Source organism: Marmota flaviventris, chromosome 19 (genome assembly GCF_047511675.1).
Source record: "Marmota flaviventris isolate mMarFla1 chromosome 19, mMarFla1.hap1, whole genome shotgun sequence".
Taxonomy (NCBI): Eukaryota; Metazoa; Chordata; class Mammalia; order Rodentia; family Sciuridae; genus Marmota; species Marmota flaviventris.
In genome coordinates, this window is record NC_092516.1 from 20,962,685 (window position 1) to 20,976,585 (window position 13,901).

Here is a 13,901-nt window from a genome sequence, read left to right on the forward strand (position 1 = left end):
TTGCTGGCCCACTGCACAGATGGGAAGAGAATAGAGAGGTTGTGCAGCCTACTCTAGCCACACAGCCCAAGCTTTCCTCTCCCTCCCTAGGATCTTTTAACTTCCTCAGTGGAGATGGGGCGGGCTTGGCACCTACAGCTCGACCTGCCACAAAGAGCTGGTGTGCTTAGACTGACTGTGCCTGGATCCTCCCAAATAATGGGCCCTTACTGGTTGTGGGGGAGGTTGGGAAAAGGGTACCCTTGGTGCTCCTGATTATCCCAGACCAGAAACTAGTTCCTACAACCCCTGGGCAGGGTCCTCCTCCACAGTACAACATCCCCATGTCAGAAGGGAAAAGTGTACAGGTGCTGGTACTGGCCTGGCACACCTATGGGTGCTGTAGGCTGCTGGTATGACCAGCAGGTGGCGCCAAAGGGGAGTTGCCTAAATAGGCTGGGGGGGGGGCGGGGCTCCATGGTGGCTGGGGGTAGATTCCAGAACTGTCAGGCCACCCTGGGTTCTTAGAGGCATGAATGGACGGAGAGGTTGCCAGTCCCAGCCATCCCAGAGGGCTTGGCAGGCAGACTGCGTTCTCCCACAGGTGACATCATCTTCCTGACCTGGGATCTAGGAAAGTTGACTCCTTAAAGGACAGACAGCTTGCTAAGGCTTTGGGGATCCCATTGTGATCAGGGCAACTTTGGGCTCATCTCTGACTCCGTTTCCTCTCCACTTTACAGATGTGCATAGTCTCTAGTAATTATCTTCCAGATGTCAAGGGTACACTTCCCTCCACCAGTAAGCTCCCTTGTAACCCAGGCTTGAGATTAAATTCTTTCTTTAAGGCCCAGAAATGTCCACTTTATTGGTCAGTTGTGAGTAAGAGCTAAGGCACAATTTGGTTGCCTCCAGCAGTCTGAGGGGCGGGAGGACCCCGAATATGTAAACCATCCTGGGGGCTGAGCCCACCAGCCGACTTTTGGGCCTGGGGCTGACCATCAGACCCTAGCCCCAGCAGCCCAAAGGCTGTGTTGAAGAGGTTGATGGGAGAGGAGCCATCAGTGATCAAGGTGGATTTCAGACCAAGGGACTGGAGCAGTTTGACCTGGAGGTGAAGAGGAGGAGGGGGAAGGAAAGAAGACAGGGTTAGAAGTTGGTCACTTCTTGCACTTCCAAGTGACCCTCCTGAAACCAACTGATTTGAAGTGTCAGCTCCCCTTCATCCCATCACCCGGCCAGCCTTCCTTGGAAGCATCGGTCACAGACTGACACCCCAGGTATTCACTGTCTCCCCCAAGAGTTCCAGCTCTCTGCTGAGTCTAATACAGTGCCTGATGTTGACACACATGACACTGTGCTCAAGTGACAAATGATAAAAGGACGTCTGCTCACTCCCTCTCCCTGACATTCTAGATGTCATTTCTCTTCTGCCTTCTTAGTTCCAAGGCTGGTCCCAAGCAAACACGCCTCACCAACCTCCCCTAACCCTCACCTGCATCTCTGGCCCGGCCACAGCCAGGTCCCTGATGGTGCTGGGGCCCAGGGCCTCTGTCATCTGCTTGAACTTCTTTGCCTCCACCTCAGCCAGTTGCTGGGCCTTGCTCACTTCCAGCTCCAGCTGAGCCCGGGCATAGACCAGTTCCAGCTCTCGTACTTTCTGGACCCGCTGGAGCTCAGCCTCCTGCAAGGGAAGAAACGTGGCTGGCTTAAGATCATGTGGTCCCTGGGAACTGTCCAGAAAGTCACCCTAGCCAGCGAGCCTGAAGGAACTGAGGCAGAGGGAACACCGCTCTAATCTTTTAGTCAGCAGGGTGTGAATCCTCTCTATGCCACTGCTTAGCTAGTGACGCACAGGCGCTCCTTAATCTGAGCATCAGTGCAGTGGTGCTCATGCCTGTGATCCCAGCTACTTAGGAGGCTGACACGGGAGGATTGCCAGTTTGAGGCCAACCGGGGCCACATAACAAGATCCTGTATGAAAATAAAAAAGGGCTGGGATGTAGCTCAGTGGTAAAACACCCCTGGGTTCAATCTCTGGTACCACAAAAAAAAAAAAAAAAGATAAGACTTACCTCAATGGGATTTCAAGCACAAAATAAGAACATGAATGTAAAGCACATGCTTCACATACTTGGCACAAAGGTGCCAGTGTTTGAGTACTAATCTGCAAAATGGGTATAATAATCTTTGCTTTCAAGGAATGGATTAAATGCATTGCTATAGGGCAAAGGTCTTTGTAAAACACAAAGTACTTGAAGAGGGCTTTATATTAGGGTGCTTGGTATCCTGCTTGGCTTCAGGGACCATAATGAATGGGTCTCTTCCAGGTTCCAAGGCCACACCCTTTCACAAGCAGTCCCCAACTCACCATCTCAATGGCCAAAGCCTGTGCCTTCAGCTTGGCCTGCAGCACGGAGCCTTCACCCTCAATCCGCGCAGCCTCTGCACGGGACTCGGCTTCGGCCTTGGCAGTCCCGGTGCTCTTTACCGCCGTGCTGGAGGGGGAGGCAGAGTCCCATAAGACTCTAAAGAAAGCCCTGACCACTTGGGGCCTTGATTTAGGCCATGCAACATGCTGTTCCATCTCACACACACCCTGGTGCCCCCACCCACCATTTCCCAAGACCATCCTCCTCTGGTTCTCCACCCACCTCAAAGCTTCAAGCTCCAGGAGTTCTTTGCGAGCTTTCTCAGCTTCTGATTGGTCCAAGATCTTCTGCCTCTCTAGTCGGCCTCGGGCTTCTTGTTCTAGTCTCTGGGCCTCGTGCCTGGATGAGATCAGGGACAGGCTGAGATGCTGGCATGGGGCCACAGCTGGATAGGACTGCCAAGGGCAGAGACTGCCAAGCCTTAGGGAGCCAGGACAGACCCTGAACTCAGAGGGCACTGGACACGCATCTCCACTCAAAACAGCGTGCACGCTGTTCGCATCCCCAGGGTGGCTCTAGACCTGGGGAAGGCAGCATGCTCAGGGCCCCTGCTTCACCCAATATCCCCTCCAGTGGTAAAAACAAGTAAGCAAGGGCGATTTCAGATAGAAACAAGCACCTTGGAGATGGTAAAATGGGTGTCTAGGCAAAGAGGGTGCTACTGCAGTCATGGGAGAAGGAAAAGGAGGCGACCTTCAGACTGAGATAAAGAGGAGGAGCCTGGTTTGAAAATGCTCTAGGGGAAGCGCTTTCTAGGCAGTGTATCAGCCTGTGCAAAAGGCTGTTGAGCCGGGCACAGTGGCGCACGGCTGTAATCTCAGCTGCTCAAGAAGCTGAGGCAGGAGGATCACCTCAGCAATGGCGAGGTGCTAAGCAACTCAGAGACCCTGTCTCAAAACAAAATCAAAACAGGGCTGGGGATGTGGCTCAGTGGTCGAGTGCCCTGGAGTTCAGTCCCCAGCACACCTCCCCCAAATAAAAGGCTTCAGTTGGGGAAGCCCTTAGAAGTTCATTTGCAGTGCCAGAGACAGAACCCACGCTAGGCAAGCACTCTACTGCTGATCTATACCCCTTGCGCCAGGAGCAAGGTGGGAAGCTAAGGGAGTACAGGTGGCACCTTAGTCTCATTTTTAAGTGGGTCACGTTATCTACACTGTAAAGAGGTCCTCAAGGACAAGGATGCAGCAGGTGGACATAATGGACTCCATGCTACTCACACCCTGGGAGTATAAGATGGAGACCCCGGAGAGGCATTCTAGGCAGCCGAGCCCCAGGTGTCACTCACTTGGCAGCCGCCTCCTGGGAGTTGGTGGTGATCTCAATGGCCAGCTGGACACTGCGTTGCAGGGCGTCCCGGGTCCTCTGGTCCACAGGCTCCACCGACTGCACATCCACACTGCTGACTACCAGCCCATTTTGGGGGAAGACGGCCTGGTCCCTGGGCTTGGGCAGGCTCATGCCATCAGAGCTCTTGACTTCTGAGGTCTCAAAGCCAAAGACGGCTGTGCGAATGATGCGAGCCGAGTTCTTATGGAAGTCATCGAAGGTGACAGAGGCTACAGTTCCTCGCACCTGGGAGGCGATGGCCTTACAGGCATCCCCCACAAAGTCAGGCACCGAGAAGAGCTTGGCTGCCTCCTGAGGATCATTCCGGTCACTCAATTTAAAGTGCCTGTGGACAAAGAGGCCCAGAAGAGAAAGCTGTTCTCTTTTCTTTTTAAAAGAACAGGTTTTTTTTTTTTTTGTTGTTGTTGTTGTTTTTAATTTATTTGTTTTTTTAAGTTTTCGGCGGATACAACATCTTTGTATGTGGTGCTGAGGATCGAACCCTGGTCACAGGCATGCCAGGCGAGCGCACTACCGCTTGAGCCACATCTCCAGCCCTGAGAAAGCAGTTTTCTTAACCAGGCACAGTGACACAAGCCGGTAATCTCAGTGGCTCAGGAGGCTGAGACAGGAGGATTGCACATTCAAAGCCAGCCTCAGCAACTTAGCAAGGCCCTAAGCAACTCAGCAAGAGCCTGTGTCTAAATGTCCAAATAAAAAAAAAAGGGCTGGAGATGTGGCACAGTCCCCGCACCTCCCCCCCCCCCAAAAAAAAAAGGAAAGACTTTCTCTGAGTACAATTTCAACACTCACCCTCTATAACTGGGCAGGGCCCCTTACAATAGATAATGCTAACATGTACCCAGTTAGGTCCCAAGGAATGTACCATGTTTCCATTTAATCTTCTCAGGTACCCTGGTAAGCGGGGATAAACATTCTCCCCATTTTACAGAGGTTAACTCACTCGCCCAAGATCATATAATGTGTGGCAGGAAGGAATTCTGAATCCAGGCAATCTGTCTCTTAATGATTATGCTACAGTGCCCTTGAATATGCCAGAACCATCCACATCACATGGTACTGGCTACTCTCAGCCAAGAAATGAGAAACACACACTTGGGAGTTGGTGAGCATTAGTTCTGCAAGTAACTTATCTCACCCTAATTCTTTTTTTTTTTTTTTAATATTTATTTATTTTTTTTAGTTTTCAGTGGACACAACATCTTTGTTTGTATGTGGTGCTGAGGATTGAACCCGGGCCGCACGCATGCCAGGCAAGCGTGCTACCGCTTGAGCCACATCCCCAACTCTCACCCTAATTCTAAGGGCTGCCATTGGAACTCTCGTCAGATACAGGGACTGTTCTAATTCTCTCAGCACCCTGTCAACAACCCTGTGATGTAGGTGATGCTATTACAGATGGGAAAGCTGAGGAGAACACCAAGTGGTTTGCACAGGTCCATAGCTAGGGAGAAGCAGAGCTAGGCTGTGGTTTCAGAACAGGTGCTTTGGCCACATGGTCTGCCCACTCCTGCCTGCTGTATCCCATTGATCTTTTAATAACCTTTCACTTGTGTTGTGTTAAATGCATGTTGGGAGTTTCCCTGGGGTAGTGTTCAGCTACTGGTTCCCCATGTCCCAGAATGTGAGTGAGCCCACAACTTCCCTGGATTTACTAATGCCTGGCTTCCCTCTGCACCAGGCATGGAGTCAGGCATTCTGCCCTCATTAGGAGGCATCTCTCTTTCTCAGGGTTCCCCAGGACTGCACCCAGCAGACCCTCACCCAAGACTCCCAGCCCTCACCAGTTGTAGGCGAGCTGCAGCTGCAGTCTGGCATGATCCGCTGTTTCTATGGTGATGACATCTGTAAAGAAGTCAGGTCCCAGCAGCAGACAGAGGGCTCGGCGGGCATGGGGACGTTTGGGCCGCCCCGCCGACAGGGACAACACTGTGAACTGCTCCTCAGGACCCAGGGACACCAGCTCTGGCCCAAAGACCACCCTGAAGGGAGAGCCAGAAGTCAGGTGGGGGGAGAGCCTCCCCTACCACCCCGCAGGCTGGGGCCAGCCGCTCACCGGGCTCTCTTCTCTCTGTAGTCATACACCTGCACGGCTGCGTTGTGAGGGACGCGGTAGCTGACCACACGCGTCTTGTTCCGGGGAGCTGAGGGCTGAAGGGTCTTAGCTGTGTCCTCCTTGCCCCTGTCTGCCAGAGGGTCATGCCTCTTGTTCAACAGCTCCTCCACCCCAGGGGGCAGCTCCTTCTCCCACAGAACTTCATCCTGTGTCAGCATGTAGGTGCTTCCGATCACAGCACGTACCTTGAGAGGTGGGGACAAGCAGAGGTCTTTTCAGTGAGGGTTAGAGGGACACCCCTGTCGTCTTGAGCAAAGCTGATCTATCCTGGAGCAGCACAGGGGGTCAGCATGGTCCATACAGCAAAGCTTCATCTGGGCAAGCTACTTGAGCCTTTGCTTTGGGTTCTTCATCTGTAAATGGACATGACAGTGGCCACCTTGTGGGGTCAAGGATCTAACTGCTTCATGTGTCCAGTTCAAACAACAACACTTGGCATACAGCAAGTGCTTAATATTATTATTCCTGGGATGCTTAGAGGGCATCACAGAGAGATGCAATGCTAGGAAGTACCTCCTCAGATTCTAATGTGTATTTCTAGGTTGGATTCTTAGAAAAAGAGGTTGGAGATGTGGTCCACAGTCAAACCAAGGTTGAAAGTTTTAGGTGAAGCAGCAAAAAGGAAATCTTTCACTAGCATATGGGCATGGGGGAGGAGGGTATTATTGCTCCCAGGTCACACTCCAGTGAGGTGTTCAAGCTAGGACCAGATTTGCAGTGGGGCAGAATCCCCATCCCAGTACCAGGCTCATCCCTGCAGTTTGAGGTTTTGGGGTTTTTTGTTTTTTGTTTTTTGTTTTGCGCAACCAGGGATTGAACCCAGGGGGCGCTTTACCCCTGAGCCACATCTCGAGCCCTTTTTGATTTTTGAGACAGGGTGTGACTAAGTTGTTTAGAGTCTTGCTAAATTACTGAAGCTGCCCTCAAACTTGTGATTCTCCTGCCTCAGCCTCCCAAGTTGCTGGGATTACGGGCGTGTGCCACCATGCCTGGCTTCAGTTGCAGTTTTGAAGTAAGATTTTAGACAAGGAAATGGCAAATATTCCATGGAATACCCTCGAGTCCACCAGCAGCCCACACAGATGCTATTATAGATATTGCTGGCGTCCCCTCCCCCATGCCCACCACACCTCTCTCCAGCAGCATCAGATGCTTGCTCAGAGGAAGTCACCACCATGGTCACATAGCAGTGACAGCCGCCCATCCCTCAGCAGTTACCCTTCCAGTCTTGACGTCCTGCACATAGATGCCCTCATTCTCGTCCAGAGGGATGGCCTGCCGCTCCTCCACCACCTCCACCTTGGCAGATGGCACATACTCCAGGGGCCCTCGGATGAGCCAGCGGTCCCCTGCCTGGTGGGAGACCTTCTCCTCCTCCTCCCCCTCCTCCAGGGACTGCAGAGCCCTCAGCAGCAGCCCCTGCTGCTCCGACAGCACATACACATCTTGAATGCCTCGCTCCAGCCTCTCCCCTGGCTGCAGGAAAAAAGACTTCTCTCCCTGGTGGCGAGACAGGTGAGGAGAGGGTTAGGAGCAGTTGCCACCCAGGGATACAGGTGCCTCCAATGGCACCTCCCCAGCCCTGTGCTATCCTGGGCTTTTGCTGAGTACAGGAGCCCCAAAGCATGCCCCACCCCCACATTATAATACTGTGGTACACTATCTGGACTGTGAGGCTCTAAAGGGTATAAAATCTCACTTAGTCAAACATGTCTCTGAAAGATTCTGTGAACTGTCACACCTGGATCCTTACAACTTTTTTTTTTTTTTTTTTGATAGCAGGGACTGTACCCAGGGGTGCTTCATCATGAGCCACATGCCCAGCCCTTCTTATTTTTTTAATGCAGTTCTGAGGATCAAACTCAGTGCTTCACATGTGCGAAGTGAGCCACAACTCCAGCCCCCTTTTTATATATTTTTTTTATATTTTATATATATATATATAATTTTTTTTTTTTTTTTTAATTTTTAGACATGGTCTTGCCAAGTTGCTTAGGGCCTCGCTAAACTGGTGAGGCTGACCTCAAACTTGGAATTCTCCCCTTTCAGCCTCCAGAGCTGCTGGGATTACAGGCATGCACCAAGACCTCACCCAGCTCCAAGTTAAACTGTTTAGAGTCAACCTATTCACAAGAGTTACAAAACTGGATACTTGGTGCATGCCTGTAATCTCAGCAATTCAGGAGGCTGACAGAGGAGGATCACAAGTTTCAGGCTAGCCTGGGGCCATTTAAGCAAGATCTTATCTCAAAATAAGAACTCAAAAGGGCTGGAGATATAGTTCAGGAGTAGAGGCCCCCGAGTTCAATCCCAATACCAAAATGATAAATAAAAATAAATAATGCAATATTCTGGGAACATGGCGGCCTCCTCTGTTTATGCATTGTCTGGGCCGCATTTACAAGACAACAGCTGAACCCCTGGGCTTCAACAACAACCCTGTGCTATAGGCAGAAACTACTGCTGCGCAGCCCTTTAGAGGAAGTGTGTGGTTCCTGGAGTCTCCACATAAAGTTCATAGAGCAGGGGAGAAGGGTAAACTGTGGGATTTGTTTTACACAAGACGACCAAGGTTCCAGAACACAGAAGAGACAGGGTTTCAGGGTCTTCGGGCATGGGGTGGGGGGCAGGATGCAGAACAGGAAGCACGTCCCTGAGGTTCCCTGGAGGCTGCCCGGGTTTCAAATGGGAAGGGTCCTAGGCACACAGAACTAAGTGTGCAAAGGCACCGAGGGTGTTTCTAGATTGTGGAATGAGTGGAAGTCAGAAGCCTCCCGTCACTCAAGAGCATTTACCCTCATAGGACAGGCTCTGGGGAAAAGGAGGAACTCACCTTGATGACCCGCTTTTGTCCCAGCTGGTTCTTGCCATCTGGTCCGACGGGGTCAAGGACCACACAGTAGTTTTGGGGGCCAAGTGTGGTGATGGGCACGACTCCTAGTACTTCCTCATGAACATCGGGCACGTGAGCTGCTGTGTCCTGGACTGTCACCAGCCACTCCTCCCCAGTGCGGCGGGTCACTCCACGCAAGTCCTGGAAGTTCTGCCGAGCCCGGAGGTGCAGGGCTGTCTGCAGAAGGAGACGCTGGGTGTTCAGTAAGTCTCCCTCCAACTTCCTCCTACCACTTCCTTGGGGGATTCTGGGAACACGACTGGCCACTAACTCTGCTCCCAGGTCTGAGTGACTTTTTAACCCTTCCAGATAGCCAAGATAGTCCTCAGTTGATGTGACCTCTGGGGTTTTATAGTGACCCTAGTAATGTCTTCCTTTCACTGTCACATCGTCTGCTGCTATTCTCTGCCACTTGGAGCATTCCCTATCCCAGGGTCCCATTTCTCATCCCCAGGCCACAAACCTTTTCCGTAAGGATTACAGCATCCACCAAATCCAGAACCTCCTCGAACACTGCTGGGAGATATGCACCCACAGAGCGGACCAGCCATTCTTCTCCTGGTCAAGGGCAGGAGGTCAAGGGCAGAAGTTATGCAGCTTCCCCCAGATGTCTTTTCCACAGCTTAGATAACAGGACAACAGGACTTCAAGGGTGAAGAGAAGTCACTGCCCCCAGGTTCAAAGGCCTGACAGGAGCCCTTGGACTGATTCCTTTCTCCCCCCAGAATTAAAGGAAAAAAAAAAAAAACTTCTAGAATGCTCAAGGAGTTGCTACGCGAACACTCTGCTAGTCTTTGGGGCATACAGAAGGAATAAGTTTTTCCCTCCCCTAAAATGGGCAGGAAAAGTGCCTCTATTAGCCAGGCATGGAGGTGCACGCCTGTAATCCCAGCAGCTCAGGAGGCTAAAATAGGAGGATCGGGAGTTCAAAGCCAGCCTCAGCAAAAGCAAGTCACTACTGGGCTGGGGATGTGGCTCAAGTGGTAGCGCACTCGTCTGGCATGTGTGCAGCCCGGGTTTGATCCTCAGCACCACATACAAACAAAGATGTGTCCGCTGAAAACTAAAAAAAAAAATATTAAAAAAATTTCCCTCTCTCCTCTTTCTCTCAACCTTAAAACAAATGAAATAAAACAAAATTTAAAAAAAAACAAGACACTAAGCAACTCAGTGAGACCCTGTCTCTAAAATACAAAATATGGCTGGGGGTGTGGCTCAGTGGTGGAGTAACCCTGAGTTCAATCCTTGATACCCTGGTGCCTCTAGTAGAGTTGTGGGTATCCTTTTGTTTCCTGGAGCAGCAAGGACGCCCAAGCCTCAGCCTTGCACCATCTGGTCACATATCCTGGGCAAGTCACCGGATCTCTGTGCCTCAGCCTTGCCATATGGAAGACAGGAAAGTCACATCAAGGTTGTTGGTGGACTCAATAAGCTACAATTTGTAAAGCATTTTGATCCACATCCAGCAATGCACTTGGCTGCATTTGTTCACTGTATCTGAACCTCTGCATTGTTGATCCAGAATCAGATAAGACCTGGCCACTGCCCACAGCTCATGGTGAAGGGTGGGAGAGGGAAAGGCCACGCCCAGGTGCTCATGATCACAGGATCAGGGCTGGGGCAGAGTCAGCGCTGGACAGCCCTCCATAGTTCAAGAAATACCGAGGACTAGGGATGTGGCTCAAGTGGTAACGCACTCGCATGCGTGTGGCGCTGGGTTCGATCCTCAGCACCACATAATAAAAAATAAAGACGTTGTGTCCACTGAAAACTGAAAAATAAATATTAAAAAAATTCTCTTAAAAAAAAAAACCACGAAATTCTAGAGTTTTCTCAAAGTGAACTCATTTACTATGCCTAACTATAATGCTCTATTATGTGCACACAAGGCAAGCACTCTATCAACTGAGCTGTAGCCCAGCCCTAAAAAATGAAAAGAGAAACCAGAGAAGCACTGCCCTCTGGCTACAAGTGGCTTTCCCTGCTTCCCCTGCAGGCAAGGTCCCTCCTGCCCACCCACCATCAGTGTCCCTTGGGGTCCCCACCTGTCACCCTCTCCTTGCCATCCCGGTCCAAGCACTCCTTGCGGGCCCTCAGCCTCAGTGCCTGATTCTGTCTGATGACAGTAGCCTGAATGATCTCCACAACCTCCACCTCCTTCCGGGGGATGTACGTGCCTGGGAAAGGGGAGATGGAACAGAAGCTGAGGATAGAAGAGGTCAGGGCGATGGTGGGAAGGCAAAGACCCCGACCTCTCCCAATGGAGAGTTAACTCACCCGGTCCCTCAAATAGCCATTCGTCTCCTGCTACTATCTTGTTTCCATCCTTATCCTCAAAGTCCAGCAGCGCCTTAAGATGCAGGGCAGTGTTGGGCAGGACCACTTGCAGTGGTGTGATGTCCTAGTGGGGGATGAAGAGGCCATGGGGCACTCAGTGCTATGACCTTGAGGGTTAAACCTGATAGTATGAAGGTCAGAACCTATGGCATCAATCTTTATATGTCCCAAAATAAGACCCAGGTGGAATACCCAAGGTAGAAGTGGTCCCAAGTACATCTGATCTGAAGAACTAAAGGATGGAGTAGATCAAGCAGGAGGACGCTATCACTGATGAGCTCAGGAGATGTTTAGAGCTAATAATCTAAGAGGGAGACTGAGAAGAAGGATTGAGATATTTTAGAAATATCTGGGAAGCTGAATCAATGAAATTTCCTGGTCTTTGTTCACCGGTGCTCTCTAGGGATAATATGAAGGTGGGAAGATATAAACCATTATAACATTAACAAGCAAGTTTTAAGCATGGTTTTGCCTCATGGTTATAAGATAGTCATTGGTGTTCCAATCATCACATCTTCAGACAAGAAGGGGAACCTGGCAAAAAAAGTAGATGCACCTTCTAAAAGTTTGTAGAAATGTCTCCACAAACATGAATTCATTTGATATTTGACAATGTTCTGAGACAGACAGGAAAGGGGAAAAAAAAAAAAAAGGATCACAGACATTAGGAGACACGATCAAGGTCACACAGCCAATAAAGAATGGAATCAAGACTTGAATACTAGGGAATCTTCCTGCTCTCCCGACTCCAACTAAACTGGCCCTGGGCTGTGGAAGATGGAGGAACCACTCTGCCCTCTGGCCACACACTGGCTAGAGTCTCCCTTTCCCTGTTCACCTCCCATACACAGGATACTCTGGTCATCGTGACTGAGGACACAGCCTCTGTCTTCATGAAGTTTCAGTTCCAGCAGGGAGATAAGGCAGGACTATTCTCCCCAGGCTGCAGATGTCAGGGAGGGTGGTTCTGCAGAAACTCACTTGAAGGAGAAGTTTGGGAACTGGCTTTTTTTTTTTTTTTTTTTTGGTATTGAGAATTGAACCCAGGGGAGTTCTCTCACTGAACCACATCCCCAGTCCATTTTATATTTTATTTTGAGACAGGGTCTCACTAAGTTGCTGAGGGTCTTGCTAAATGCTGAGGTTAGCTTTGAACTTGTGATCTTCCTGCCTCAACCTTCTGAATTGCTGGGATACCCAGCTAAGAAGTTAGAGATGGAAAGGAGAGAGGACTGAGAGGTGAGGAGCAGAGCCTCAGGAGATAGAGGATGGGTTGGGCTCCATCACGTCCACTTGATGGAGGGGAAGCTCCCCAAGGCTCCAAAGTGGAGACAGGAGAGGAGGGTAGGTTGGGGACACAGAGGAGGAAGCAGGGAGCAGGAAAGGTGAGTAGAAAGATGGTGAGTCAATTTTGCCCTGGTGAGAACCAGCAAATGTCCCTCCCAGCCCTTCCCACTGTCCCCTCAGAAGACAGTGCAGAGCCCTAGGACAGGCAGAGTGGGGGATGGGGAAGCAAGCCAAGTACCTTTTCCAGCACTTCCCCTGGGTACAAGGGAAAGGGGTCCTGGGCCAACCGGATCTCTTGGTCAGCGAGGCGAAGCTGTACTTGCCCTGTGACATCAAACAGCACGGAGCCCTGGGCATCCCGGGACACAGGGTTGGTCACTGTGCAGTAGTGGCGTGGGGGGACTGTTACCATGCGCACGGGGGCAAACAGCACCCTGTTAGAAGGCAAGAAGTGGTGTCAAGACTCAGGTCCCCGTTCCCAGAGGAGACAGCAAACAGGAGAAAGCTCCCTGCCACCCAAGTTTGCCAACAGGGCAGAGACCAATGTGCCCTTCTTGGCCCCGAGGGCCCCACACCAACCTCTCATTATCCTGCCGTATATAGGTCTTTGGCCCAATCTCCACCCGGGACACGTTGCTGTTCAGGTCCAGTACATGGATGTAGTGGTATGGGGGGATGCGGATGATGGACTCTTCCGTTGCCATGGTGACTCCTAAGCACAGGGCAATGACAGACAGATGGGAAGAAGACACAGGATAAGCACAGGGGACCTGGGATGAGGCAGGCCCCAGTCTAAAGATGGCCTATGGGTGGCCCTTCATTTTTCAGCTCAAATGATGTCTCCCATTTCCTGTCCCCACTCCCACGTCCCCTTTGTTTTTCCCACCCAGGACACCAGAGCCCATCCACAAAAGGTTAGATCAAAAGGTTCCCCTCTAGGTGCACAGAGTTAGAGCTACCTCCAGCTGGAAGTGTAGATCCGTCTATGGGGACAGCGATGTAGCCTCTCTCAGCACACAGTGGGAAGCAGCCACTCTGCAGGGCGCTCTGGCTCCTCCAGAGGCAGGCAGCTTTTGTTTCAGGGGATCCCAAAGGCCAGGCAATATAAAGTGTTAGCCCGCGGCCAAAGAATATCTGCATGATCTTTTTCTGCCCCCTCCCCTTCCTTGAGCATTATGCAATCCTGGGGTGAACAGGTGAGACGTGATCCACCAGGGAAGGGATCCCTGACCGAATTGATGCTCCCATAGAATCACCCAGATTGGTAACAGCCAGTCATTCTAGTGTTTGCCTCTAGTTCCCTTTCTGGTCTGTTGTCACCCTGTTGTTATGGGATTGGGGAAGGGAAAAGGGGGCAAATAATTTTTGTATTCCACCCACCCCAGGCTACCTGCCTCCATATCTGGGTAGTTTCATCCAGAGGCTGGCCTGTTCAGGAACATCACACACATGACCTAATGCCCATCCCTACATCCGGCATCCCTTGGACTCTGGACATGTTTTTATGAGT

At 51.0% G+C, this 13,901-nt stretch overlaps 1 protein-coding gene across 1 annotated transcript; it reads right to left on the bottom strand.

The window, feature by feature from the left end:
* Positions 1–796: 796 nt before the first annotated feature.
* LOC114084012 (major vault protein) lies at positions 797–13,095 on the bottom strand. The gene is made up of 14 exons (XM_071605413.1): positions 12,971–13,095; positions 12,630–12,825; positions 11,045–11,168; positions 10,813–10,944; positions 9,231–9,325; positions 8,708–8,944; positions 7,093–7,374; positions 5,815–6,059; positions 5,543–5,740; positions 3,697–4,083; positions 2,634–2,750; positions 2,351–2,477; positions 1,475–1,663; positions 797–1,087 (listed from the first exon to the last, which is right to left on the bottom strand). Exons 1-14 carry the CDS (start codon positions 13,093–13,095, stop codon positions 869–871), a joined length of 2,673 nt encoding a protein of 890 aa, XP_071461514.1. The 3' UTR covers positions 797–868.
* Between the last annotated feature and the right edge of the window lie 806 nt (positions 13,096–13,901).